This window comes from Nannospalax galili, unplaced genomic scaffold (genome assembly GCF_000622305.1).
Source record: "Nannospalax galili isolate Female #2095 unplaced genomic scaffold, S.galili_v1.0 scaffold413, whole genome shotgun sequence".
Classification (NCBI taxonomy): domain Eukaryota; kingdom Metazoa; phylum Chordata; class Mammalia; order Rodentia; family Spalacidae; genus Nannospalax; species Nannospalax galili.
The window spans coordinates 1,241,409-1,268,309 of NW_008333889.1; the positions used below are offsets into that span (position 1 = coordinate 1,241,409).

Here is a 26,901-nt window from a genome sequence, read left to right on the forward strand (position 1 = left end):
ATCTTTAGGATTGCCAAAGGAAACAAGATATTTTTAGCCCATGTTGGACATGAATTTATCAGTAGCTTGGTTTTAAACAATTTGTTAATATTGTCATTCTTGTCTCTACTAAGGGCATATATATTTTTTATATTTTATTTATTTTATTCTATGTGTATGAGTGTATTGCCTGCATATACAAAAGTGCACCATGTCCTGAAATACTCGTGGAGATCAGAAAAGGGCATTGGATTTCCTGAAACTGGAGTTACGGATGGTTGTTAGCCACTGTGTTGGTAATCAAACCTGAGTCCTCTGCAAGAACAGCCAGTGTTCTTAACCACTGAGCCATCTCTCCAGCTCCTAAGGGTATATGTTTTAAAAGAAGAATAAAGTGACCAAACACAAATTAGTCTTGAGAATGTGACCAACATCACCAGACAGATTTGATTCATAAGCCATGAGCAACCATAGGTGTGTATCTCACCCAGATGGAGACCTGAACTGTATGAATGGAAACTTCCAGCTTCATGACTGCATCATTATTTAGAGCTTGTCTATCAGAATGCACGGTATTTTCTGAAGTACATATGACAATTCTAAGAGGTGAGTTGGTTCTATCTGAATTGTACTGAACACTAAGTGTCTACTCTCAGATTCCCTAGAAAAATGCCTTCCTTGATGATATTTCTTTGCGGAAGTTTTGCATTCTTTTTGATGCCTTGTTTAACAAGGACAACCTATGATAGTTCCCCAAACAATATCCTACAGAAAACATTCTCCTCATCTGTAAACCTAAAACAGTCACGTAAAGGAAATGATAAATGATATTGTCTTTGGCTTCCATTGGTGAAAGCCTGTTTGTGCCTGATACCTCTTTTTGCTTAGAAGTTTTCACAAACATCGGCTTTAAAATCTGATCCAGTTTTGCTGAGCACCAGTGTTCAACACTGTTAAATCCTCCCTTTTCCTATTTTTTCCCCTCATTCTCAGGAGGTAATATTCCTCTTCACTCTCCAGGGAAAATGGATGCCAAAAGACAAAAATTACATGTCTTCCTAATACTAAAAAGATGGTCCAGCTAAGTGACCCCTGCCCCTACTGTCCTGCAGTAACTGAGTACTTGTTACCTTTTCTCTCTAAAGCTAATTCCTACATCTGTTGTTAAATCTACCACCCTTTTATGAAGTGAACACAGTTAAGCACTTTGGGTTTTGTTTTAGTTTGTTTGTGACAGAGTCTCCCTGTAGCCCCAGTTGGCTTGGAACTCCCTATGTAGACAAGGCTGGCCTAGATCTCACAAAGATCTGCCTCCCAAATGCCAGGATTAAAGGTGTGGGCCACCACGCCTGATTTCCAGTTGGGTATTTTGAATTTTTTCAAATACTCAGATTATTCGCACTAGCTTAAATGAACCTAGGTCTCTACTACTTAAAAGAAACATAAAAGAAAATCTCAAATTTAAGATCAATTAACATTTTACCTTTCTTGTCTTCTTCTCAACTGAGCTCCGAAAATACACCATCCATTCCTATATATGATGTAAGAATTTCTATGGGGACTCACAATAATGTTTACCATTGCCTCTGTTCCATAAAAACACACTATCCTATCCTACCATGAACTATACAATTTTTCATAAAATTGTACTAACATTGGTGCTTATCTATTTTTCCATTGCATGTTTTGAGGAAAAAAAAACTTAAGTGGATAGCATACATATATACTTTAGGTGCCTTCTTTTCTAGCAGATTTTAAATTTCATGAGGTTCAACTGGATACCTCTTAGACTCTGATACGAATGACTGACCATTCTCCAATCTTTGTTAGACTCCATGAGGTCATACTACCTTTTGTCACCACTTCAAGAATATATCATTCCTGCACTACGATGACTTTATATTCATCACTACAAATATGTTCGCAGATACTCTTTCTTATAAGTTCTTGCTGAGTTGTGAATCTCTCTTTCTGCTCTGGTCTGTTCTGTGTCACGCACACCTATTCTTCACAACTTCTTTTTTCTTTGTAATTTTAGTTTTGAGCTCTGATCATGCTGAGATGTTTACTTTTCAAAGTGATGCATTTCTATGCAGAGAGGATCTGAGGAATAGCCCACAGACTCTTCATTTCTATATTCAGGGCTTAAAAATATTCATGGATACACTCCATATATTTCCCAGCTTCTGTCAGTCACTCCTGCATGTGATGTAAGTGAACACCCACCGGGTGTGCAAAGCAATATTTTCATCCTACCTCAGAGACCTGCTACAGGAAAACACACCATTAAATGTATCTGTTCCGATGTGACCATACAATGTAATAGTCATTTCTGTAGCATGAAATACACTGATTTGCAAGGTCAAGTTGGCTAACTACAGTCCCTGTACCTATCATGTAAAGTCCTCATGTATGTGGTCGTATCTGGCTCCCTCTCCCTCAGCAGCACTGAATGGACTCTACTTGTACTTTATAAAATGAGAGTTGCTACTTCTTTGGGGAGCCTGCTGCCATGGGAAACCCCATAAAAACCATAGGTTCTATAAACCCCCTCTCTACCTCCTTCAGGTCACAGCCTTCCTCTCACAGACGTGAAGAGGAATTTTTAAAGTTCTGCCGTGCCTTCTTCGTCTTGACATTGTATACCCCCCCTTTTTTTTCTTTCCCGATTCTCCATATTTTTCCAGTTATGCTGTGAAGTGGGCAGTAGGAGAGTGAGGTTATTTCCCAGGCACTTCCTCACCTCCCATTTCCCTGCTGGATGGCCCTGTCCCTCTACAGAGGTCACAGCATCTGATGGGCAACTTCCTCTCCCTCTGGGTATAGCAAAATTCCTTGGTAACTTTAGCCCCAGTTGCACAAAGCCACCTCTTGTTGCGTTCACTGACTTTCTCACATATTTTTGGATAGGGATTTTTTTTTTTTAAAACTAAATCAATTTCAGTGACTACACTTGAATGAAACACCTGTTTCTTGTTGGAACCTGTTCTGACTCAGTGGGTTATTTTCTTTCTTCCTGCTTGGGAACCTTTTAACATGATAACTTTAGGGAACTAATACTCAAACATTTCCTTTTTCTTCTCTTGTGTTTATATCACAAGTAGCTGGTGAGATCTCAGGCACCATGATATACATGGTCGTTAGCATCTCTAGTCTACACTGCTAAATGCTATAATAAGTACAACATTGTGGTTTTATGTAGAAATTTACTAGTAATTAACACTGGGAAATTTCAAATAACTTTTATAAGCTTTTGCTGAGTCTGCTTTAGTGTCAATGTTAATTAAGAATTAAAATAAACATGGAGTTATAATTATGGGAATTAGAGTGACAAAATTGTGTATCAAATTTCATATGAGATAGAACTCAAAATATAATTTTCTAAATGGTATTAATTACTGGAACAAGGATTTACTTTAGTTTACAGAAAAATGAGTTGATTTGACAATACAACATAGAAATAATCCATTTTTCCTTCTTTTGACTTGATTCTGTCAATCATTCCAGGCATTCTGTGTCCACATACGTGAATGTGAGTACATGCCACACACACAGAGATCCATGACGAATTCTGGGAACTCTTGATATAAACTACAAGAGTCATTTTGGTAAGACAATCCTTTGTGAAAGAGAATAACCATAAGATAGCTATATCTATATATGTATATTACTGAGGCAATTCTATCCGTGAAAACAAAACCTGATTTCAATTTATTATTGGATAATAGCATTAGTTATCACACTCTGCTCTTACACAATGTGTACATATGTGCATGTTCATTTAATCAACAAGAGTATCTGGTTTGAAAATATGATTTCAGTTATGATGAATAATACACTTGAGGATAGGGTGAAATAGATTCACTGAACAATTGCTTTCTCCCATGTCAAAATTTAAAATAATATTAAAATGACCTGAGAGTCTCAAATGTTTATTATTTAGAAGATATTATGCTAAGAACATATACTTCTTATACAAATAGCTCAAATACAAATAATTCATAAATGCATACTGGTTGGTTCATATTTATTATGAATCTATCAAACATTGGCAATTTATAAATAAAGTAGCATTATAAAGAACTAGGAAAATAATACTTTATCCTTTTAGAAAAATTTAGACACTAAGAATTGCAGTACAGTTATAGTTTATAGCTACACTTATTTGTAAATTTCATTAATTTTTTTCATTATACAATTTTTAGGTTTTCTAATAAACAAAACAGTTTCCAATTTTGGCATAAAAGGATCATATGTACCAATTGTGTATTTTAAAGCACAGTAATTAACCGAACAGCAAATAACATTAACGTTTATGAATGCAACAGTAGCTAAAGTCAATTTAAGAAAGACTTATAAATTTTAAAACATTTGAATATAAAATGTCTATGATACCTTGATTATTTCTTCAGTCCCAATTAATTCAGGAAATAGGTCAAGTCCTACAAAGTTAAAAACAAAATTGTTAACAGTTTTAATTCAACTCTTTCATCCTTGTTGGCTTATCTTTGGATGGAAAGAGGGAAAATTAAATCACTAACTTCGAAAATACAAAATTCATCAAAGAAAAATTTCAAATTCTAGTTTTTAACTATTGACCACCCATGTCACAGCACTGTACAAACTGAGAAATAACAGGATTCAAAGTACTGATTTCCCCCTCAAATTCTGTTCCCCAAACCCACCCCGATTCTCACCAAAGCTGAGGAGAAAAGAGGACACTAGAGTGAGGAAAGGAAATGTCATAGTAGCTTGATTTCCCATCTGTGTAATCCCTTCATCCTACAGGTTAACGGAAGCAGAGTTGAGGAATGGCAGGCATGTTCTGGAGACTTGGGTGGGTTCATTTTCTGATTTGGCTAATCTTTCCTGAAGTTCTTCTGACTGAGGCCAAGTCATTGTTTCTTGCCCTTCAGATTTGGATGTGTACTTAACTGTATACAGGGTGAGGCACCAGATAAGATGGAGAGTATTTTCTAGCCAGCTCTGGCCCAGGCTGACAGCAGGGAGGACTAAGGGCAAAATTCCTATGCATTTTGCCCAGGGAAATTCAGCTAATGCCATTTGTGCTGCTGTAGAGAATTCAGTAACCATATTCATTGAAGTGTGTTTGTTTTTCTAAATAACCAGAATCAACATATTTCTACTACTGTTAAAATGAGGCTTGTTAGCAAATGCTAGAACGGCCTGAGTGCTGAGAGGTGTAGCTCAGTGGTTGAGCACTTGCCTAAAGAAAGATTCAGAGCCGGTTCTTCCTGTCCAATAAGGAATTCAGCACACTGAAAAATTTCTGGGAGCCACTGGGTATTTCTCGGTTTGCACCTGACTGCCTGGGTTACTAGGAAGATGATAAGCACAGTAGTAGTGAGGGCTTGGACACTGTCATATGAAGTTTTCACTGTATGTAGGCTTACTCTCTGCTCCATCTTTATGTGGCCTATGCTTCACATTTTAAGTCTTTACATAGACTCAGAGTAAATGAATATTCTAAAGAAAGTTCATAGAATAACTTAACTGATGTTAAATATCATATTCAGGCATTTGTCCCCCAATACAGACCATTATAAATATGGTTTTATCATCAGGAACTTCCTAAGTATTAACAAAAGTAAAAGCAAAAACACAGTTTTGTGCATGAACTCTATCTGATAGAGGATTTACCTGAAGTCTGTAAATGTACCTGGTTCCTAAGACGATTTAAAGTTAATACTCTTGACAGCCTAGCTATTTCAAAGTTACTTTCCCTGACCAATTTTCTGTGCTATAAAAGTGAAGATTCTTACTAGATATACTCCTAGTCTTAAATTAAACTCTCCATTTTTATCCTTATTAAAATTGACTGTGAAAGAGTTGGAAATTTTTATTTTGGATCACTACTGTTTTCCTTGTTCTGTTCTTTCCCCACGTAACCCTTTCCTTGCTCCTGATTTTTATGCTCTTTATTCTTCATGTTTCCAAGCTAAAGTGATGTCAATCGTCTCAAACACCAGAGTCTTGCAACCTTCAGGAAATCTAATATATGGGAATTTACCAATGAGGTAAAAATCAACTGTGACAGGAATTACCTTCATTTTAACCTTCTGAAGGTACAGCCTAAGAATTCATATGTACAGAAATCTTAAAATTCAGTACATGAAACACTACCTGGATCTTCCCAGAAACTATTGCTTTTCATTTGAACCATTGTAATGATAACAAGGACAAATCATAACTAAATACTTCTTGGATATATATATAGATAGATAGATAGATAGATAGATAGATATAGATATAGATATATACTGCTATACATATTTTTTGCCTTTAAGAAGAAAACCTCAAAAATTCTATATTCCTTAAGAAAAAAAAAAAAAAAAAAGGCAGGGCAAGGGGCTGGCTTGCTTGCAAAGGAACCAGGTGGGGTTCCCAGCACCCACATGGTGCTTAACAACCATCTGTAACTCCAGTTCCAGGAAATCCAATGCCACTTTCTGGCCTCCATGGGCATTGCACACACATGGGGAACTTACATATATGCAGGCAATACACTCATGCACATAAAATCAAAATAAAAAGCAATTTTATATTCCTTTCAGTATACATCAGATGCTTCAGATTTTTAAATGTTTAACTTTATCTGATTATGTACTTTAATGGAAAGAAATACAATTTTCTTATTTATTTGACACAGCTGGGATGGGGGGTTCATTTCCTTTCATTTCAGTATTCTCGATGTGTATTGCACTTCATATAGTTTTACCATTTACTAAGGAGCACAAGTTAACTCTATGGATCATGGTTCCTTCAAAGTAAAATGTAGTATACTAATCCAACCACACAGCCCCAAAGAATATCAGTGACTTCTGTTGTACTTGAGTTTGTTCTTTCCTGCAGCAAGAGACCCTCTTAGGTTTCTGGAGCAGACTGTGTGGTCCCATGGCAAGCATTTGGGTGCCGACCTCAAAAGCAGATGTCGTCATAGTCCCAAGTATGAGCGAAGAATCTGCACTCTGGTTTCCAACTGGATGTAGATAATTTGAATTGACTGAAATTCTGGGGTTTCATCATACAGTAATTTTGGAAGATTGCTCTGTTTCCTTTAAAGATTCTGAAGTCATTCTTTTGGGTCTGAGGGTTCGAAACCCCAGCACCCAAGGTAGAACTGAATGACAACAGGACAAATATTGGGATCCCCTGGGATAGGGGTTTCTTCAAAAATAATAGTTGATATTTTAGTAGTAACTGCTGGTTGACTTGGGTATTATACATAAAAGAGTTTACAAATTATACAGGTGTATAGAGTATTCTCACATAACCAAATAGGCTTCAAGAAGGCAGAGAAAGTTATGTCTGATAGTGAATACTATGAGGGTCAAGGTTTTCTTCCTAAGTGAATCCTTGAAATTTACATTTGTGTCATAAATGAACAAAAGCAGATGACATACTCTGTTTTTGAGCACAAGTAAGGCTATATATATATATTTTTAAAGTAACACCTTAGTAGAATGTTAAGATTCCATAGTACAAAAAAGCAATACTTTTATAAGTGGGCAGCAAAGCTTATTTTTTCTGAAGGTAAGCCAAGCTTCACAGTGAAAAATGTAAAATTAATGTCAATGCTAATTGCTTCAAAATTTAAATATCATTATTTAATAACATCAGTAGCACAGGATGTTGCAGGAAGGACAAGGACAGACACACAGTGATCTAACAAGACACTTGGACACAACTGAACAGCACACAGTGGTTGGATTAAGAAGTGTGGATTTATTTTGTCATGCATTTATATTTAACACAGACTTATCAAAGCCCTAAGACATATATGTTAATAATGGCCTCTAAACTGCATAATCTACATTATAGAAGAGAAATGCACACAATTATGTTAGTTACAGTGAAATAAATGTATTCATGAATTACTCACCCATGAATATAATTTTCTAAAATGTCTCTTAAAAGTATATATTTCTTCTTGCCAGGCATAATGGCGCATGCCTTTAATCCCAGCACTCGGGAGGCAGAGACAGGCGGATCTCTGTAAGTTCAAGACCAGCTTGATCTACATAGTGAATTCCAGGCCAGCTGGGGCTACAGGGAGACCCTGTTTCAAAAAGACCAATTAAAAAAAAAAAAAAAAAAAGGGGGACCCTTTAAAAAAAACAAAAAAAAAAAAAAAAAAAGTATGTATTTCTTCTTAAAAAAAGGTGTCCTTGAGAATTTTAAATTATTTTCTTAATATGAATTTATGCACGCAATTTAAAATAACTTGAAATAATGCTTCAATACTATAATACTAATGGGTATTAGTTTATATTAATATTGTACATAGTAAGAAGCAAAATTAAGATGCACAAATGATAAAGTAGTGCAATTACCAATTTAAATGAACAATTCAATCAAATTAGCAAGTTAAATAAACAATTTGGAAGACTGAATATTCCTCAAATATTGAGTGGAATACTTGAAATCTATGAAAGAATGAGGGCAATTATAAATTGCCTTCTTCGTTTCATTTTAGCAAAAGCAATAAACAATAGAGTATTTAGAGAACAGCTTATTTTAAATAATAATAGAATAATTCAATGGCATATATTACAGTGTTACCAAGAAAATGGAGCAACATAATTAACAGAATGGAATGCTACAAATAAAAGCTGTAAAATATTCACCAAACTGACAGGTTCCTAATTAGCCATACAAACCATACAATTCACTAATTACATAGGTATCAAATCTGTTTATCCAAACCAGAAGTAATATGGGTATCCAAGCTTTTACTATGACATGTTTACTATAAAAGCAATATGTAAGTAAATAATAATTAATGGGAATTGTAAGTAAATGAATAATTAATATGTAAATAAATGAATAATTAATGTGAGTTGTAAATAAATTAAAATGCAGCTTTTACAATTGGAAAAAAAGTTATAAGAAGACTAAGATTTTCTTTATAACTAATAGGAAAATTCCAAATTTTGAGGTAATTGGTTCTTGAAAGATATATTTTTAAAGATGGGACTAGTGAGGGGATAGTCTACCGACTATGTTTGCAAGTTTGGTTCTTATCAAGTCAAACACCATCACATACTAAAGCATCATTACTGTACAAAACACTTTGGAGGACTAAGACATTCATGAAGACTAAATGTAGGTCCAACCTAGTATCCCATCAAAACAGTGTTCAACAATGTCCCGAACCTTGAATAAACAGAAATTAAATTTTAATATTTTTTGTTCAAATAAGAAAATACAATTATTTTAAAATATGACACTATAAGCTCATTAAAAAATGACAGAATGTATGAAATCCAGTTGGGGAGTGTTATGGGAGGGTGTGGATGTGGGAGCGAGTATGTAAGATGCTTTGTATGAAAGACACAAAAATTCAATAAAATATACACAAAAGGAAATATGTTAATACAGACCAAAAACACACTCAGAAATAAGTTTTTCAGAAAACAACCATTTAATCTGTCTTTTTCATATGCAATAAGCTTCTCAAAAATGAAAAAAAACTAAAAGTTTTCAGAAAGTTGAAATTTGGGGCATAATGGCCAGAGTAGGGCAATAAAGAGCAAACAGTTTGCTTTTTGTAAACACCTTGGAATTTGTGTTAAGTACAGAAATTGGAGCAACAGAATTAAACCAAAATATTAATCAAATATGTTCAATATAATTAATATTAAAAATGCATTAATGAGAGTGGGGAGCTTTTAAAATGTATTTTGATTTTTCACATATGTGCCTGCAGGTGTTGTCCCACCATGGATGCCATTTTCTGGATGAACCCCCGTGGGAAACTTTCGGGAGAGATGCTCTTCCATGGAGCAGCATGACCCTGCTAGAACCATATCAGTTACTTTCCACAATATCTAAAGTTGACATTCCACTTAAAAACAACCTAATTTTGAAAATGGTCATATCCAGGCTGTGAGGGATAACATTCAAAAACAACAGGGCCATCACAGCAACATACGTCACCAGCTGTCAGGGGAAGGCAGCTTTTTACAAATTTTGTAGTGTTTGGTTGAGAAAGGTACATATTATGTACCTTTGGTATTTAATGGTCTCACATACATTCTTTATCTTTAAAAGCCAGCTAGTTAGAATAATTATGCAAGGCAATCAGTGAACAAGAGCTTTATGTGAACTCATGTTGGATTAAACTTCCTGTGATAATATTCAGGCAGCAAAATCAAAGAATTTCACACCAGTTTTCCTTCTGTGCATAAAACAGTTATGTGGTAACTAATGTAACTCATAACTACTCATTATAATAAAACCTTAGAAACACTACAATGACTTGAATCATGATAGAGATGACCAAAGAATATTTATGTTCACACGCATTTATGTGAATAGGCACATTATGATGCATACACATACATACATGTATACACACACTGAAATTCTAATACTTGAAAACTTTTAGTGATAAAAGGAAGCTACTGAAATTGTCAAATAATATTTATCCCTTGCTTTGTTTATTGCATATGTTTGAGATCAAATGGCATTCCCATCACACTTTAAAAAGATGCATGCAAATAAACACAATCACAAACAACGTTCCCTTATTTTGTTTCTGTGAAGATAGGACTGGCATACTAACAAAGAGAAAAGCATCCCCGGGCCAAATTTTTTAACAGTGGAAAACTTTTCTAGATTAACTTTGAGATGCTTTGGATATATTTTTCAAAATACCTGACATGATCTTAGGACATGTGTATACTTACTACAAAATGCTTTGGGGGCTGAAAAAGGAAATAAATACCAATGAAACCAATTCTTCAACAAGTCTAAAAAAGTTTCAATATTCATTTATCAATTTCAATTAGATGATTTTTGCAAACACAATTAGATTTTGTTTTTCTTTTTCTTTTTTTTTTTTTTACAAATGAAAACATCTGTATTAATAATAAATTCATGGTTTATCCTTTACAGGGTTTGCTAAAAAGAAAGAGTGCCAAGCCTCATAATAGTACCTGGGAATCCAGACTTAAGAGAAAATTATGTTTCCCTTTGGCTAAAAGAATACAAAATTGGTTACATTTTTAACTTTTGAAGAAATCTCCAGAGTTATTGCCATAGTAGTTACATCAATTTACACTCCCACCAACAGTGAATAAAGGCTCTTTCCCCACATTCTCAACAGCATTTGTTTTCTTGGTGAGTCTGTGGTAAGATGGCATCTCAAAAGCAGCTTTAATTTGTATTTCCCTGATGGCTAAGGATGTTGAACATTTATTAAAACATTTATTGGGCTGGATATGGTGGTGCTTGACTTCATCTCCAATACTTGGAAGGTAGAGGCACAGCCTTGTCTACATAGCAAGTTCCAGGCCAGATGGGGCTACAGGGAGATCTTGTCTCAAAAACAGCAACCACAACAACAACAACAACAACAACAACAACAACAACAATGACAACAACCATTTATTGGCCATTTGTGTTTCTTCTTTTGAGAATTGTCTTTTTTATTATACACACATCCATATTTACTGCTGCACCATTCAAACTAACAGCTAATGTAACCAGCCTAGATGTTCATCAATGAATAAATGGATGAAGAAAATGTGGTATGCATATATAATGGAATTGTATTCAGCCACAGATAAAAACAAAATCATGTTATCTGCAGGAAAATTGATGGAACTGGAAATTATTGCTTTAAACTAAGTAACCCAGACCCTGAAAGACAAATACTATGTGTTTTCTCTTATCTGTGGATCCTAGATTTTACTTTTTATATATGTGTATATGTGTGTGTAGGAGAGTGGGTATAATTCATAAAACTAGAAATGGGAGAGGGGGCCACGAGGTTTTAAGTGTGTGGAGGGAGTAGAATACATGTGACAGGAAAACAGAAGAGTGGCTACTGGTGGGAGGGGGGACCAGTGGAAGGAGAGTAGAGGTGTAAGGGAGGGGGGTGGGGAAAGAGGATCAACAAAAACAATGTGCTAAAATCTAAAAAGAAACCCATTATGCTAAATGATATACTTTTAAAAAACCCTAAAAGCAAAGTTAGAAGAAATGATTCATGCAGTCAGCAATTAACGTGGCCTCACTTATTTAGAACATGGGAAGGCATAGTAGGGAGGCACTCACCAGCAACATCAGTAGGCATGTCGACTACCAGTTGGTCACTATATTTCCCATATAAGCCATTAGTGCAGATGGCCACTATTTGAAGAACATAACTCATATTAGGTAGTAAATTATTGAGAATAGCACCCTAGAAGAAAGATGTTGTAAATTACACCAAACGTTATTCTCAGAAAACTAACACATTCCATTGTTGTCCTATAAAACTTTTCTTCATTTTTCAATGAAAAATATTCATTTTTGATCAACCAAAGGAAAGCTAATTATGTGTTCTTTAAGTTCCAGTGGGCTTTTATTGAGATAAATAAACAAAAATTGAAGATTTTACCAACCATCTTTTCTTAATATTATAAACTCAGTATAGACTCTGATCCACAGACATGTACATACAACATAACACATCCCAATAAACTAGAGCCCTATGGGAACATTTTCCAAGTGTTTAAAGTTGAATGAATGATATTTATGAATTAAGAAGTTATTGGGAAATCAGATATCTGTTGGCCTTTTTTAAGACTTAGTTTTATAAAGTTTCACTTTTAACTAGAAGTTACCAAATTGATAAATGACTACCATAAGCTGAAAGATTTTACTTTTGACAAACATGTAGCAATTTCATATAATGCACATAATGTAAAAAACAATGAAAATTTAGTAATTTTCTTTAACCTCTCTCTTTTTCTGTCTCTCTCTCTCTGTGTTATTATGAAAGAAAAATATTTGTTCACACATTCCACAATTTTCCTATATCAGTATCTCTATAATCTAGACAAATAATAGTTAAAATTTTTATCTATTGTGTCCATATGCTATTATACCTACTAAAAATGACAGGTTTATTTAACCAGGTTCCCAGGACTTATAGCTTAGCTATCTGAATGTAAAGTTCAGTGACTTTTCACCTACAGTGGTGTCTTCCTGCAACTGCATCCAGATGAGGGTTTACGAACCCACTGGTATCTGGGCGACCCTTCCCTACCAAATCAAAGTCTAATACTATGATTCTCAAGTCACAGAAGGAATCTATGCTGAATGCCCTATAATTCATGTCCATGGGGAGGGGAAGTTTTTTGTTCTGACCTAGTTATCGCTTCACATTTGTTACCTAGAAATCTGATGCAAAGCAAAGGGCTTTTTAAGTCCTCTACCTCATTTTTTCTGTGATAAAGTGAAGAATACAGCATGTTTAACACAAATTGTGAGGACAATTATTTCCACAATTGTGAGATTATAATTGGGGTGTTCACCTGCTCTTTAAGACACTTTATTTACAAAGGAGAGGTGCTCTAAAATGGCCAGTTCCTAAGTTTTCTATGTTTCTACCCTTTGTAATGTTATTCACACAATCATGGTCTTCTTGTAAGTCAGTCTATCTACTGATATAATTTAGTACACCTTCTGCTCCCCAGGGGCATTTTCATACAAAATCTAAAGTAACCAAAGGTAAAAGTACATAACCATTTTTAAGATCTTACCTTGGAAATCAAACAATCATGCTATCATACATAAAGTAAGTCATCTTATAGTTACCAAGTCTTGATAGCCATCTGTTAAAAATTCACGCTTGGTTTGGTCTTCTCCCTCCAGCTGCTGGTACAGAACTGCAAACTTCTCAATCATGGTGTCATAAACGACTCGAGGTCTTTCCCACGTCACAAGAAGGCTGGTATAGTTTTCAGGGTCGGCCTGCACATTTTCCGGTTCTGAACTACACACTTCAGAGGGAAAAAAGTAAGTTATTAGTACCACTGTTAGCCTTCAGGACTTGAATTAAGTAAAACATATTCTGTAAAACTTTTTGTTGCAATTTATTTAAATAGGAGAAAATGAATTATACTTTTGCATCATGAAACTTCTACATATGCTGATTTTTCTACCTAAAATTATACTAGTTTTTAATTGTTACAACTAAATACCTGAAGGAGTTCTTTTCAAAAGTAAATTTACCCTGGCTCAGTTCTGGAGGGTAGAAATGCAAACCACACAGTCTCTTGAGGGTCGGCTGTGCTAGGGTGAATTGTGATAGGAGTATGTGGATACGTCACTGTCTGTGTGGTCTCTTCCATCGCCCTCATAAAGCTACTAGGGTTCAAGCAGAGGTTTAGCCAAATCCCACCTAATCACTTCCCAAAGGCCCTACTTCTAAACACTATACTCTAATTAATTTTTCTCCTTTCAATACTATTAAAATATAAGAACCATAACCCTTTGGTATTTTTCTCTTCCTTTTTTTCCTGTGCTACTGACTAGAACACGATTTTGAATGACATGCAAATTCATTTTTAGAATTCATATTCATTAACAGAATAAATGAATAAAGAGTATCTTCATGCTTGTAGTGTTTTTATTTGTCTTGTTTGGGACCTGACAAATGTAATTACTTCAAATTTTAATAATAAAAAATGATCTATTAGTGGACATTTTTGCTGCAAGAGAAACTTTCAGAATTCCTAACCCAAGAAAGCTACATAGTGACTAAAACTATCACTTCAGTATTTTTAATAACTGATGGCAAGAATCCCACTTTGGCATCATTAGCAGATTAAATAAATAATTTCAAGGAATTAGAATACTTGTCCCATCTGAAAAAAGATAATTTAAGACCATGCTGAGAACTGGGCCAAAAATTTAGTCCCATCACAGAGTCTTGAAACTTTGAAGAATATACACACATGTGATCATTTGGTCTAATGTGGAAATATTGCAGTGTTTTATCATGTTATGTTAATTTAATCTATTCATAGGGGACGTAGATTTACAAACCAAAGGGAGAGAAAAAATTCTCAGGACAAAGATTAATTAACAGTCTCCCAGAACCTGAGCATGGCTTTCAAGGGCTAGATAAAGTTACAAATCTGCTTCATGAAAGAGAGTATTTAGAACAACCACTCCTCGTGGGTAAGAAGCCTACAACAGCTGAATCTGAATGTCACCAAAAGCCTTTTTCCTTTTTTTTTCTGTCTTTGTCGCTTACAATTTGTAGTTCATCTCACAAACAGTGGAGGGCACCTACGACCAATTCACTATACGTGCCGCAGTATTTATTATCAGCAATTTTCACAGAGGAACTCTGGTGGTTGCAATGGTGTATTAATTATTCATAAACTCTAAACACATGCTTTAAATAAATACAAGGAAAATTTTATGTGAGTTAGAAATAGGAATTTTTTATACTGCAAACTGGTGATGCTATTTTTTGTTTTGTTTAGGGGTGTTCCTCTGAGAAAAAGAAGCCAAACTTTCACTGAAAAAAATCGTGAATTCAGACTAAGAATAATGTCTTCTAAGTTAAGTTTAGATTCCACCTTGTTATGCTACTGAGACTCCCGTTATTTTCCACTAGATGGCAGAAGATGGTCAAACCACCCACAAATGAGTTCCTCACATAAAATACCATTGTAAAACCAAGATTACTTCATTCTTCCTTCTAATTAAGTCCACTTTTAGAAAGCGGAAGGTGATTCCTGATACTATAATTTATAGATTTTGTCATCCTAAAATCAACCCGTTTTTGCAGAGAATGGGAATGATTTAAAGTGAATTATATTCCTTAAGATGAAAACATTTTAAAATTTATTAGTTAAAAGCATGCACGCAAAACAAAAATATCTTGAGAAAATATAAAATATTAGTTAATAAATGCACAAAGAAGTCTGTAACTAGGATGAGCTACTCTGGCTAAATCTCTGTATTTGTCTTGTCTTACTAGTAGCAAACAGAAGATATTTTAAAGTTTAATAGTCTGAGTTAAAAAAGTAGAACTTTCCAAAGAAAGTCATATTTCTTTGCCAGCTGGTATTAATTTCCTAGTTGTCTTACCTAAAGTCTTTAAGAGCTTATAAGTCTTTAAGTGTTTATTTTAATCATTTTAATAATTTGTGTTTATATTTTATTTTATTTTACTTTTTTTTGACAGGGACTCCAGTAGGCCCAGCCTGCCTGGAATTCACTATGTAGAGCAGACTGGCCTGGATCTCACAGAGATCTGCTTGCCTCTGTGTCCCAATTTCTGGGATTAGAGGTGTGTGTCACCATGCCCAGAGTGAGCTTATATTTTAATCAGAACATTATTTTAAAAACATTCCTTTCATTAACTGACAATCTATAGCTTAGTGATATGATAAATCTTCAGTTGTCTTATTTTTTTAATTGCTGAAATACAGGTAATATAATGGATTTTAGACTGTGTTCAAGAGAAAAGCCTATTCTTCCATTTAGAGTCTGTGATCTTGCCAAAGCATTGATCTTTTAAATGATCTAGTTAATTCCATAGGTACTATTTGGAGTTTAGTCATGAAGTTAAACAATGACCATAGAAAAAATGTTTAACGTGCACAAATATTTTGTTTCCCTTATTCTTTCCATTGAAATTAATTAATTAATGAATTATTTTAGTTATGTGTGTCCGTGTGTGGATATGTGCACCCTGAGTGCAGGCACCTGGAGTCCAGAAGACAGTGTGGGTCCCCTGGAGCTGGAATTACAGGATTTTGAGAGCAACCTATGCGGGTGCTGGGAACTGAATATGGACCTCCACATTCATAGCTGTAGGTGCTCTTAACAGTTGAGCCGTCTCTCTAGCCCCTGAAATTTGTCTAGCTACCTTATTAGAAGAATAAAAACTGTGCTAAACCAATTATTTGTACTAGAAATCAAGATGGTTTTTCCAGATCAGTATGTATTTAGGTTTCAGATACATCTTAGCGAAAAAAATAAAATAGTAATAAAAATACAATCTCTGTGTGGGTCTCATCAGCTTTACTGAAAGTATGTCTTACTTTGCAATTCATTTCTACAAGCTACACACAGTTTGGTCATTGCTACTCATTCTTTGAGCAATACTGGTGGAGGAGGGGAACCCGGTTCCTGCAGAAGAACATGGAGTCCTGAAAAGGGCTCCAGTATCATACATAAGTGAAGGATCTTGCTACAAGATATCTTTACATATTTTCAATTAAAAACATTTCCTGCCTTCCACCCTGCTTGGTTCTGGTGACTCTTGACAGGAAGGTCCAGGTGTTGTTCCTGCCTGTAGGAAGCTCAATCCTAGGACAGCTTTCTAACCCTGACATTTAGTGAACTCTAAGTGATTTCAGTTTCTAAATTCTAGGCTTCATTCATAGGGGAATGCACAATAAACTGGAACCCAAAACACTCCTACCAAATCCGGTTTTGCTTATCAAAAATCCAATACATTTTCCACTTAAAGTTATAAAGTACCTTAGATATTTATCTAACACTGTTGTGGTTAGATATTTGGCCTTGTTTCATATGGAGAACATCTACTACATAGAAATGCACATGCCTTAGGGAAAAAGGACCAGAAGATTAAATAAGCAAAGGACATATCTTGAAAGAAAAAGGAAAAAAGCACAGAATAAGAAAACGAAAGGAGAAAAAGAATGGAGGAGAAATACAAATGAATTACTTGGCTGTCACAAATCTCTGTAAATCAAGAAAGTTGATGCAGGGGGCCCAACTGGTCAGAGACCTACCCTAAAATAAGTGCAGGCAGCCTTGAGGAAGGAGGTACAGTCTGATTTACACTGATTTATAGCTAGAAGTGTGGAAGAATAGGGACAGACAAGGAGGTGATTTCAGGGGGATTTCAGGAGCTGACAGGACACAAGGTTTGACTCAGCTATTATTCACTAATTTGGAGTTCAATAATTTGTGTGAGTTTAACACAGTTCATGACAAAAATGCTTTGTGAATGCTTACTCCCAAACCAATCATAATCTTCTGTGAGGCTCATGAGTGTCATTAAGAAACAGACTAAAGTATATACTTTTATTTATTTATTTGGTTGTTTGTTGATTTGTTTTGTTTTGGACAGGGTCTCCCTAGTCACAGCCACCTGTAAACCACGTGAATTAGGGTGACCTCAATCTTGCAGCGATACACCTACCTCTGCCTCCTGAGGGCTGGGATTAAAGGCCCATGCCACCATATATATATATAGAGAGAGAGAGAGAGAGAATGTGTGCATGTGCGTGTGTGTGTTTGTGTGTGTGTGTGTGCATGTGCCATAGCATGCAAGAGGAAATCAAAGGAAAACTTGCAAGAGTCAGTTCTCTCCTTCCACCATGTGGGCTCTGGGGATGGAACTCAGGTTGTTAGGTTTGTCAACAACCACCTTTACTGGCTGACCCATCTTGCTGGCCTTGAGACAGGTACTTCGATGACTGTAATGAGAACATTTAAAGACTTATGGCCCCAGAAGATAATCAAAAAAATTATGATTTTTCCTATGTATGCCTGCTTTGTACTACTGATGTACTACATACATTAATAGTTTAAATAAATTCTCAAATGTCTTTCAAATTCTGCCTACTTTGTACTCTTCTCCAGGGACAGGGAACAACTTCTTCAATAGTTCATAATAATCTTCCAGGAAGTAAATAATCTTTATTTAATTTTCCTAAATATAATTGGAGCTAGAATTACCTACATGTGACCTTAACAAATACTATTAACAACTATCGACTTCCCAGACAGGAGGTCTACTAATATAAAATCCATCATGACCTTTTTAAGGAAAATTTCTTATAGTTCATGACCTTATGGTACATAGTTCAAATGCATTATGTTACAAAGATGTCCCTATCATGTTTTATTTCTTAACAAACACTGTATTTTATTGCTTTAACTTTTTTTACATTAAACTTACAACAATGCTAGCAAATATTTAAAGTCCATCTATAATTTATATTTAATAAATTATTTCTAAATGTCTCAGACAAACATACAAGTTTTGCATATGTGTCCCTCCTCACTGTGATTTCTTGACTCTTCATACATAAAGACATGTGACAATAATAGTAGATACTGAGTCGGGAGCTCATTAATCCATGGCTCTGTAGTGCACGGCAAACTTTACTGCATCTAAGTCTCACAACAGACCTCTGAGACAACCACTTTGAATCTTCTCATTTTATAGGTGAAGAATTAGAGGCTTACACTATTAATAACTTGACAGATTTTATGCAATCAAGTACTGGTGTTGGATTTGAAAGCAAATGTTTACTGGGCTTTAAAGCCCAGGGATTTTTTTTTGTATGCTTCAGCAAACTCGTTTTCCAATGGGAGAGTTTTGCTAGGGTGCTAAGAGCACAGTGAGAAAATATGTGGTGCTTGGAAGGCATGGGGTGAATCTGAACCTCACCTATGTTATACTTTTAGATTGCTGTTTGCACATAGTACTTGCTCTTTAAAAGGCAGCTTTGACTAACTTCTTGAAGATCAGATGGTTCTATTAAACTCTATAATATTTAGAACTGAAAATGTCTAAGCTAGGATACCAAAATAAACTGCTTTTCTAATAAATGGCAGTCCTACCTAAAGGCAAAAATATAGAATATTGAAGTTTGAGTGAAATACGTTATTTGTTCAAAAACATTTACTGATGGTTGCTGTGAGAGCAAAGCAGAATATGGTCCAAGGTCTAATCTCAGTCCACTTGGAAGCAGAGAACTCACATGTCTTGTGTAGTGATTTGCTACATATATTGAAAACATGTTTTCTGCAATACATTTATTAGGAGCAAGAGTCTGACAATTTTCATCCTACTTCCTATTTCTCTTTTAAGCAAAATGAAGATGTTAGATATTTATAATAGTAAAAAGTATAAATATCTTGAATGTCCAAACCTTAGTAAATGGTTTAATAAATTTTCCTGAACAGTGGAATACTACATAACTATTATGTTTAGTAGTTTAGTAGACATATATCACTGCCTCAAATATAAACAGTTGTGAAACATGACAGTGTTTTTAATTGGAGAAAGAAATCTGGAAGGATATTCATTAGAGTTATCTCTAGTTATCTCTGAGTGATAACATTGTAAGGAAATTTTAGTTTCTTCTGTGACCTTATCTATGTTTTCCACTTTTAAAATAGCATTCTTTTAAAAACTTAAAGTTTTAAATTAATAAAATTAAAGCCTTAATGTAAATTTAACCCCCAATTACCATCAAATTTAGCACTAAAAACTAGGAGGGGGGTTGTACATTCATTACAAAAAGCACTATCACAGGACTATGGATAAGCAAATTACATATTAAGTGTTTATTAAATGCAAGTGGTCATGACAGAAAAGAGTTATTCTAGCTCGTAAAGAAAGCTCCAAAGATTCTAAATAGGCTCACAACTCCCTTTTCTCAGCTGCAAATAAAAAGCAAGTAGTCTCACAACTTTTATTATAATTTAAGTAAATGCAAAGTGTTATATGATGGGACTCTGTGAAATTACTACATAATTATCTTGCTATCCTAAATAGACTAATACTAAATATAATGTCAAATAAAATAATTTTAACTTAATACATACAGAGTTCTAATGAGGAAAGTGTATTACTTAGCTATCTCTATCAGTCACTTGACTTCTTAATTTAATTTTATTAATATTTGATTTATTTTTATTTTATGTATATGCGTGTTATGTTTACATGTATGTGAGTGCACCTGTGTCATGCAGTGCCCACAGAGGACAGAAGAGGGGATCAGATTTCTTGGAATTGGAGTTATGGATGATTGTTAGCCTTCATGTGGGTGCTGGAATTTGAACCCAAGTCTTCTGCAAGAACAGTCAGAACTTTTAACCACTTCAGCCATCTCTCCAGTCCCGTTTCTTAATTTTACTAGGACATATCAAGTTTTTAAAAGTTAGGATCTTTGCCTGGAACTCTCTTTAATTGTTAATATCAACTGTGCACAGTATATTCCTTTGTTTTGTTTTTCCTGTTTTTTGAAGACAGGGTCTCCCTGTAGCCCCAGCTTGTCTAGAACTTCTTATGTAGATGAGGATGTCCTCAATCTTACAGAGATCAGCCTTCCTCTGCCTTCCCAGTGCTGGGAATTAAAGTATGTGCCATCACACTTGGTTGGGTATTCTTCTGAAGAGAGGACTGAACATTTAAAATTGTCAAAGCACACTCACTAAAGAAGAATTGGCTCTGACCTACCTGGAGATCTAAAGCCATTCCTTCCTTCCTAGATTGTTGCCAATTAACACACACGTTCTTTGTAGCCCCAAAGGCTAAGGAATAAGTGAATGAATTTCAACTGATAATTTAATTCATTCTTTTATTCTTCACTTACCAAGAGATCAGAAGTCTACAGGACAGGCACTTTAGTCAGTGCTATAGGTAACACCTGAAATGGCAAAACTGAATCTGTTTTGTTCTAGCTGACTTTTGCTTTACCCTGTGTTTTTGCCCAGCCATTCCCACTGCAGCCAGCCAGCTATTAAGACTGCATATGTAATTTCAGGAAGACATTGTTTCTTCAATTCTGGGAAACTCCCAACTAGTCCAGTAGCACATCTAGGTAGTATGTCCATCCTCTTATCCAGCTATATCTGCATCTCCATGGAGCCCACTGTGCTGCAATTCTGAGAAACTTGTTTTTCCTAACTAAACCTTTTTGTTAACTGAAAGCCTTTTTGTTAACTGACTTGTCCCTGATTTGATGTAACTATGGTGATCTAACATAACTATGATTACTGGCTTTGCCTCTGGAATGATGTAATTGTGGTTTTAGGCTTTATAAATCCTACTCTGCCTCCCCTCAAAGTCAACAGCTCTTTGGGGCATTAGCTCCCCTCTCTAACCACTGACTAATGAAGGACTCCTAATTCAACTAGCACTACGTGGTGTTCTTCTGCTCCTCTGGAGGCCCCCGTGAGATAGCCACTGGGTCAGTCTTACTCCAGATCTCCCCAGCTCAGTGAATTATTACAGAGGAGGGACCCCCTGAGAAATTCCATGTCCCTGTGACTCTCTCACCTGGGTTGGAGAGTCCCAGAATGACCACTGTGTGACCCCCAAACCAAAAGTGATTGAGTCCTTCTGGTCCTCCTAGGAGGCAAATTCTTCTTTCTGGTTTGGAGCTCCATTCTGGTCTGGTCTGGTCTTTAATAATGGGAGTGAGATCTTGACGAAGACCTTCCCCCAGACTTTCTCAATAGCCAAGATGTTGGCTGAAAAACATCTGGCAACCTGGTGTACTCTTGAAAACTGGTTACTGTGGTCTCTGTTCATGACTGCTTTGTATGTATGAATAACTGTGTGACTGACTGACTGACTGAATGAATGGGCAGTTGGACAAAATGAATTCTGCTCTGGACAGCACCTGTGCAAAGGATTCTGGCTTTTGTCTTGTCTATTGTGGAATGAGAGTATGTCCTTGTTTTTTTCAACTGCTGCTCTATAACTTTCCCTTTTCCCTTCCTCCCTGAATCTCACTGAGGACTGGGGAGACAGCCTGCCAAATTAGCAGGTCTGATAGACTACTTCCTGTTGCTGCTTTACACCAACTCTGCTCTGGCAAGCTAGTTGCTGCTTTCTCTGTGGCTCTGCAACCCCACCTCCCTTTCCACTCCTTCTGTCCCTTGCTGGGGCCTGTCCTTGTGGCCCTGGTCCTGTCATATCTTCCCCAGAAGGCTCATTCTTTGTGTGATCTTTTTCTGCACTGCTTTTCTCTGAGGTTTTTCTGCCGCTGCTATTGCAGGCAGGTCATTTTTCTCCATTTTACTTGGTCTGCAGGTTTTGTTGTTGTTGTTTTTTCTTTTACCTTGGAGTTACACACTCTGCTTTGGATTGATGAAACCTAATGGTCATTCAATGCTGCAGAGGTCAGAAGAAAGCTCAGATCCCTCAAACTGGAGTTATGGATAGTTGTTAGCACCATGTGGGTGCTGGAAACTGAACGCAGGTCCTCTGCAAGAGAAGCCAGTGCTCTTAACTGATGAGCCATCTCTCTAGCCTGGAGATTGGACTGTCTTGAGGTAATGGGTAACAGTGCCCAAACTGCCTATAGATTTACATTTTTATTTTAGAATTTGTGTCTTTAACTTTTGCTTCTCTAGGTCTCCCCAATTTAAGGATGAATGTATCTATTTCCAATAGGCTTTTTATCCCCTAGTTAGTTCTGTCATTTAAATTACATTGGAACCAAATCACAAATATGTGATAAGTAATGATTATTATTCTGATAGCCATAACAGTGCTGCCATGGAAATGTGAGATAGTGTGGCAATATATATGCATGGGTGATAGAACTGAGATTTAAGACTTACAAGCCATTTGAGAGTTTCCTGCCTTTCTTCATAGCCTCCTCATATCCTAACTAACTCAAAGACCAAATAGTGTCGAGTCTGTAGTGTCTGTACTCAACCTTAGAATAAAGAAAACCCTCAAAAGTCAACATTTTCAAGTGTTATGTCTTTAAGGTCATTACTTATCAAATTACATTCCTTTCTAAGTATTACACGAAGTGGAAAGCACTTTGGAAGTTTTAAAACAAGGACATCAAATACTGATACCATCACTTTCTAGTGTGGAAACTTGGGCAACACATTCAATATTAGTTTCTAAAACTGTAAAATGTGGAAAATGTTGACCATTGAAATGGGTGATATGCGGTTTACATAAAACACTCTATTGTTCAAGGCAAGAAAAAGTTACATAATACTTGGTAGCTATTATAATTACTACTACTAATTTGAGTCTTTAACTTAATTATAAAAACAGTATTAGCCAGGTGTGGTGATGCACGCCTTTAATCCCAGCACTTGGGAGGCAGAGGCAGGCAGATCTCTGTGAGTTCCAGGGCAGCCTGGTCTACATAGTGAGTTCCAGGCCAGCTGGGGCTACAGGGAGAGCCTCTCTCAAAAAAAAAAAAAATCAAAACAAACAAACAAACCAATATTGACTATACAAATTCATGTGCTAGCTTACAACTTGAACAGTACAGGGTGCACCTATCAAGACATCATCATGCTTTTAGTACATAGATGTTGATTCCTTCATGCAGTCAGTGAACATTTAGTGAATTAAAGCTTCGGTTTAGCTCAGAAATGCATAAAAGAGACTTAAAAAAATACTTAGTTTCTGACATTGTGAGCTCAGACTACAGTGGGAGAGCCATGTACACAGGCAACTACTATAGTGTGGCCACTAGCGGAAAGCATCTGGAGTTCAGATGAACATCATTTGAACTCTATTGCCTATGGTGCCTCCTGAGTGTACAGTCTTGTGTCTGGGCCAGAGTCACATGTGGTAGGGAGAAGGAGCCTATCAGAGATGGTTTCTGAGTGGAAGCAATGGGCTGCTTGAGTTTTGAAAAACAAGGAGAGCGAGTGGGAGAAGAAAGCATACCACCAAGAGGAAATAGCGTCTTAAATGTGGCCTGTGCAAATGTGGTCCTCCTGCTTCTGGAAACTACTCATAGAGTTTAGTGTGAGAGAAGAAAGTTTGTTGGGGTTTAAAGCATTAAGGTTAATAAACATGGGCTAGAGAGATGGCTCAGTGGTTAAGGGTACTTGCTGCTCTTACAAAGGACCTGTGTTCAGTTTCCAGCACCCAACCAATGGTAACTCCAGTTCCAGGGGATCTGATGGCATCTTTTGACTTCCTCAGGCATTGCATGCATGTGGTGAACTTACATACATGGAGGCAAAACACTCACACACATACAATAAAAAATACAAAAAATTAATAAACATGAAATACGTACTGTAACAAATGATAAATTGTGGATCTTATTCTAAAAGATGACTAGCTGAAGGGTTTTAACAAAATACAATTTAAAGTATGTTAGAAAAATCATATATGTGTATTTTGTTATTTAGTTTATTGTATTTTGGAAAAGGAGGTGGTTAGATTCATTTTCATTTTTCCAGTCAATTATGTAGTGTTCATCATAAAGACTATTACAGTGTGTTTTATGGCTGACAGAAATAGAATTGAATTTCATCAATTTGGAGTCGTTTAATTTGAACCAAAATGTCACACTAAATGTAACTATTTAAGACTGTTGTCATCTTTTTCTGCTAAAGGGCAAACAATTCAAAATATTACATTAAAATACTGAACGTATACTCAGTAAAGATTAATTTTCAAAAAAAAAAAACCAATTATTGGAGCTAGAGAGATGGTCAGCAGTTAAGAGCATCAGTTCCTTTTGCAGAGGACCTGGGTTTGGCTCCCAGCAGTCACATGGAGACTAACAATCATCTATAACTCCAGTTCCAAGGGATCCAGTGCCCTCTTTTAGCCTCAGAGACATTGCATACATGGGTGCACTTACATACCTTCAGGCAAAGCACATACAATTAAATAAATAAAAGTTGATTATTAAATTAATATTATTCATGGCAAAAATGATGTGCAGAGTTGAGATCAAAGGAGACTATCTATTTGGAAAGCCTTAAGTCCCCAGACTGAAGGCCCTGTCAACTACTTCTTCATGGACTAGTGCACCCTTGGTATAAACAGAAAGGAACAAGTCAGCAGACACCTCGGATTGTATCCTCTGGACATCTGTAATGGCTTCTGACCCACCAATGTCAGCCTCTAAAGGCACTGAGGATACCCCAGAGGACCCCAAATCTTCACCATTTTTTCTATTGTTTGTATCTCACAAAGACAAACTTACTTCCATCCAAAGAAGGAAATTGGGAAGAGATATTTTTATTTATGAATAATAATTTCATACAACGATTTCCTTACCCTTTAAGTGCTAGATTCCTCCCCTGGAGCTGGCAGCACAGAGGTGAGCACCACAAAACCCAAATCTCATGTTGAGACTCAGTTCATGTATGGAGTGGAGGACCCTGGTCACCCCAACCAGACACAAACTCCCCAAGCACTGAACACCTCACTCTTTTTAAAGGATTTTTAAAATTTATTTTTATTTCCTGTGTATGAATATTTTGCCTGCATGTATGAAGTGTACCATGTATGCAATGCCCACAGAGGCCAAAAGAGGGCATCAGAGCCCCTGGAACTGGAATTAAGGATGAGTGTTAATGTTCATGTGGGTGCTGGGAACTGAGCCCAGGTCATATGGAAGAGCAATAAATGCTCTTAACTGCTGAGCTATCTCTCCAGGCCCCACCTCCCCTTACTCCTTTTTCTCTTAGAACTGTTAGTACAAGCAGATGCTGTAAAGTGAATTTGGAAAAGTATATGTGGCTTTGCTGTTTATTATTATGTTTTGGGGAAACCATTTCTGTTTACTGAATTTCCATTTTTCTCATCTGTAAAAAATTCATAGAGGGAATAATGGATTTTTCAAATTCTCATTTATAGATGTGGGAACCAAGATTCAGGGAAGCTAAATTGCTTGCCTAAAGCGACAAAAGTAATTAAAATATTTCAAAAACTGTCAGTCCTGTGTATTTTTCCATCACAACAAAGAAATCATCTACATTGAGTTTGTGCGGGGTGCAGAAAATTGTATTTCAACACATACCTGCTTCATGAATCTCTTCCTTTCCAGTGTACGAGGAAAACACCTGCCTAGAGAACTTGTACTGTTGTTCTCGAAAATTGTTCTGCAAGTAATCCATCAACATGACATACCCAGACTGTTGCATTGTAAGAACTTCACAAAATACAGCCAGCTGGAAAGAAGACCAAACCATTTAACATGCCTGCTTCAAAAGCATTAGCAAATACTTTAAAACAGAAGGTCTATAGCAGAGCTACAAAATAGCTTTTACAATGGCTTCAAATTACTCCATTATGTGAACTTCCAAGATTACCTGGCTTTCAGAGATGCTAACAGTATCCTTGAAAACAATCCATTCAACACTGTCTGTGCAGGGAGGGGATGTCAATGAACCATTGTAAATGTAATACTTGTCAGTTGAGTTCGGCAGAAGGTTCAGCAAGATGAATGGGTCTAAGGCAGCCTGCTTCCCTACAAATAATAATACACTTCTCAATTGGAATCTTGACACCAGAACTTAGCTACTCAAAGATGCTATGGAGCAAGAACAGGGCTCATTCATTGTTATATATTTAATCAGAACTGAAATTTTAAGAACACTACACAT

The 26,901-nt window shown here is 36.0% G+C and overlaps 1 protein-coding gene across 6 annotated transcripts in view; it reads right to left on the reverse strand.

The window, feature by feature from the left end:
• Positions 1 to 26,901, reverse strand: part of Ptprz1 (protein tyrosine phosphatase receptor type Z1) — a 193,065-nt gene that overhangs the window by 52,277 nt on the left and 113,887 nt on the right. For all 6 annotated transcript variants that reach the window (XM_008828876.2, XM_008828878.2, XM_008828880.2 and 3 more), the window contains exons 7-11: positions 26,608 to 26,765; positions 26,316 to 26,466; positions 13,591 to 13,775; positions 12,064 to 12,190; positions 4,375 to 4,421 (exon numbers count right to left, since the gene is read on the reverse strand). In XM_008828876.2, coding sequence (XP_008827098.1) covers positions 4,375 to 4,421; positions 12,064 to 12,190; positions 13,591 to 13,775; positions 26,316 to 26,466; positions 26,608 to 26,765 — 668 coding nt within the window. The remainder of the gene's footprint in view (positions 1 to 4,374; positions 4,422 to 12,063; positions 12,191 to 13,590; positions 13,776 to 26,315; positions 26,467 to 26,607; positions 26,766 to 26,901) is intronic.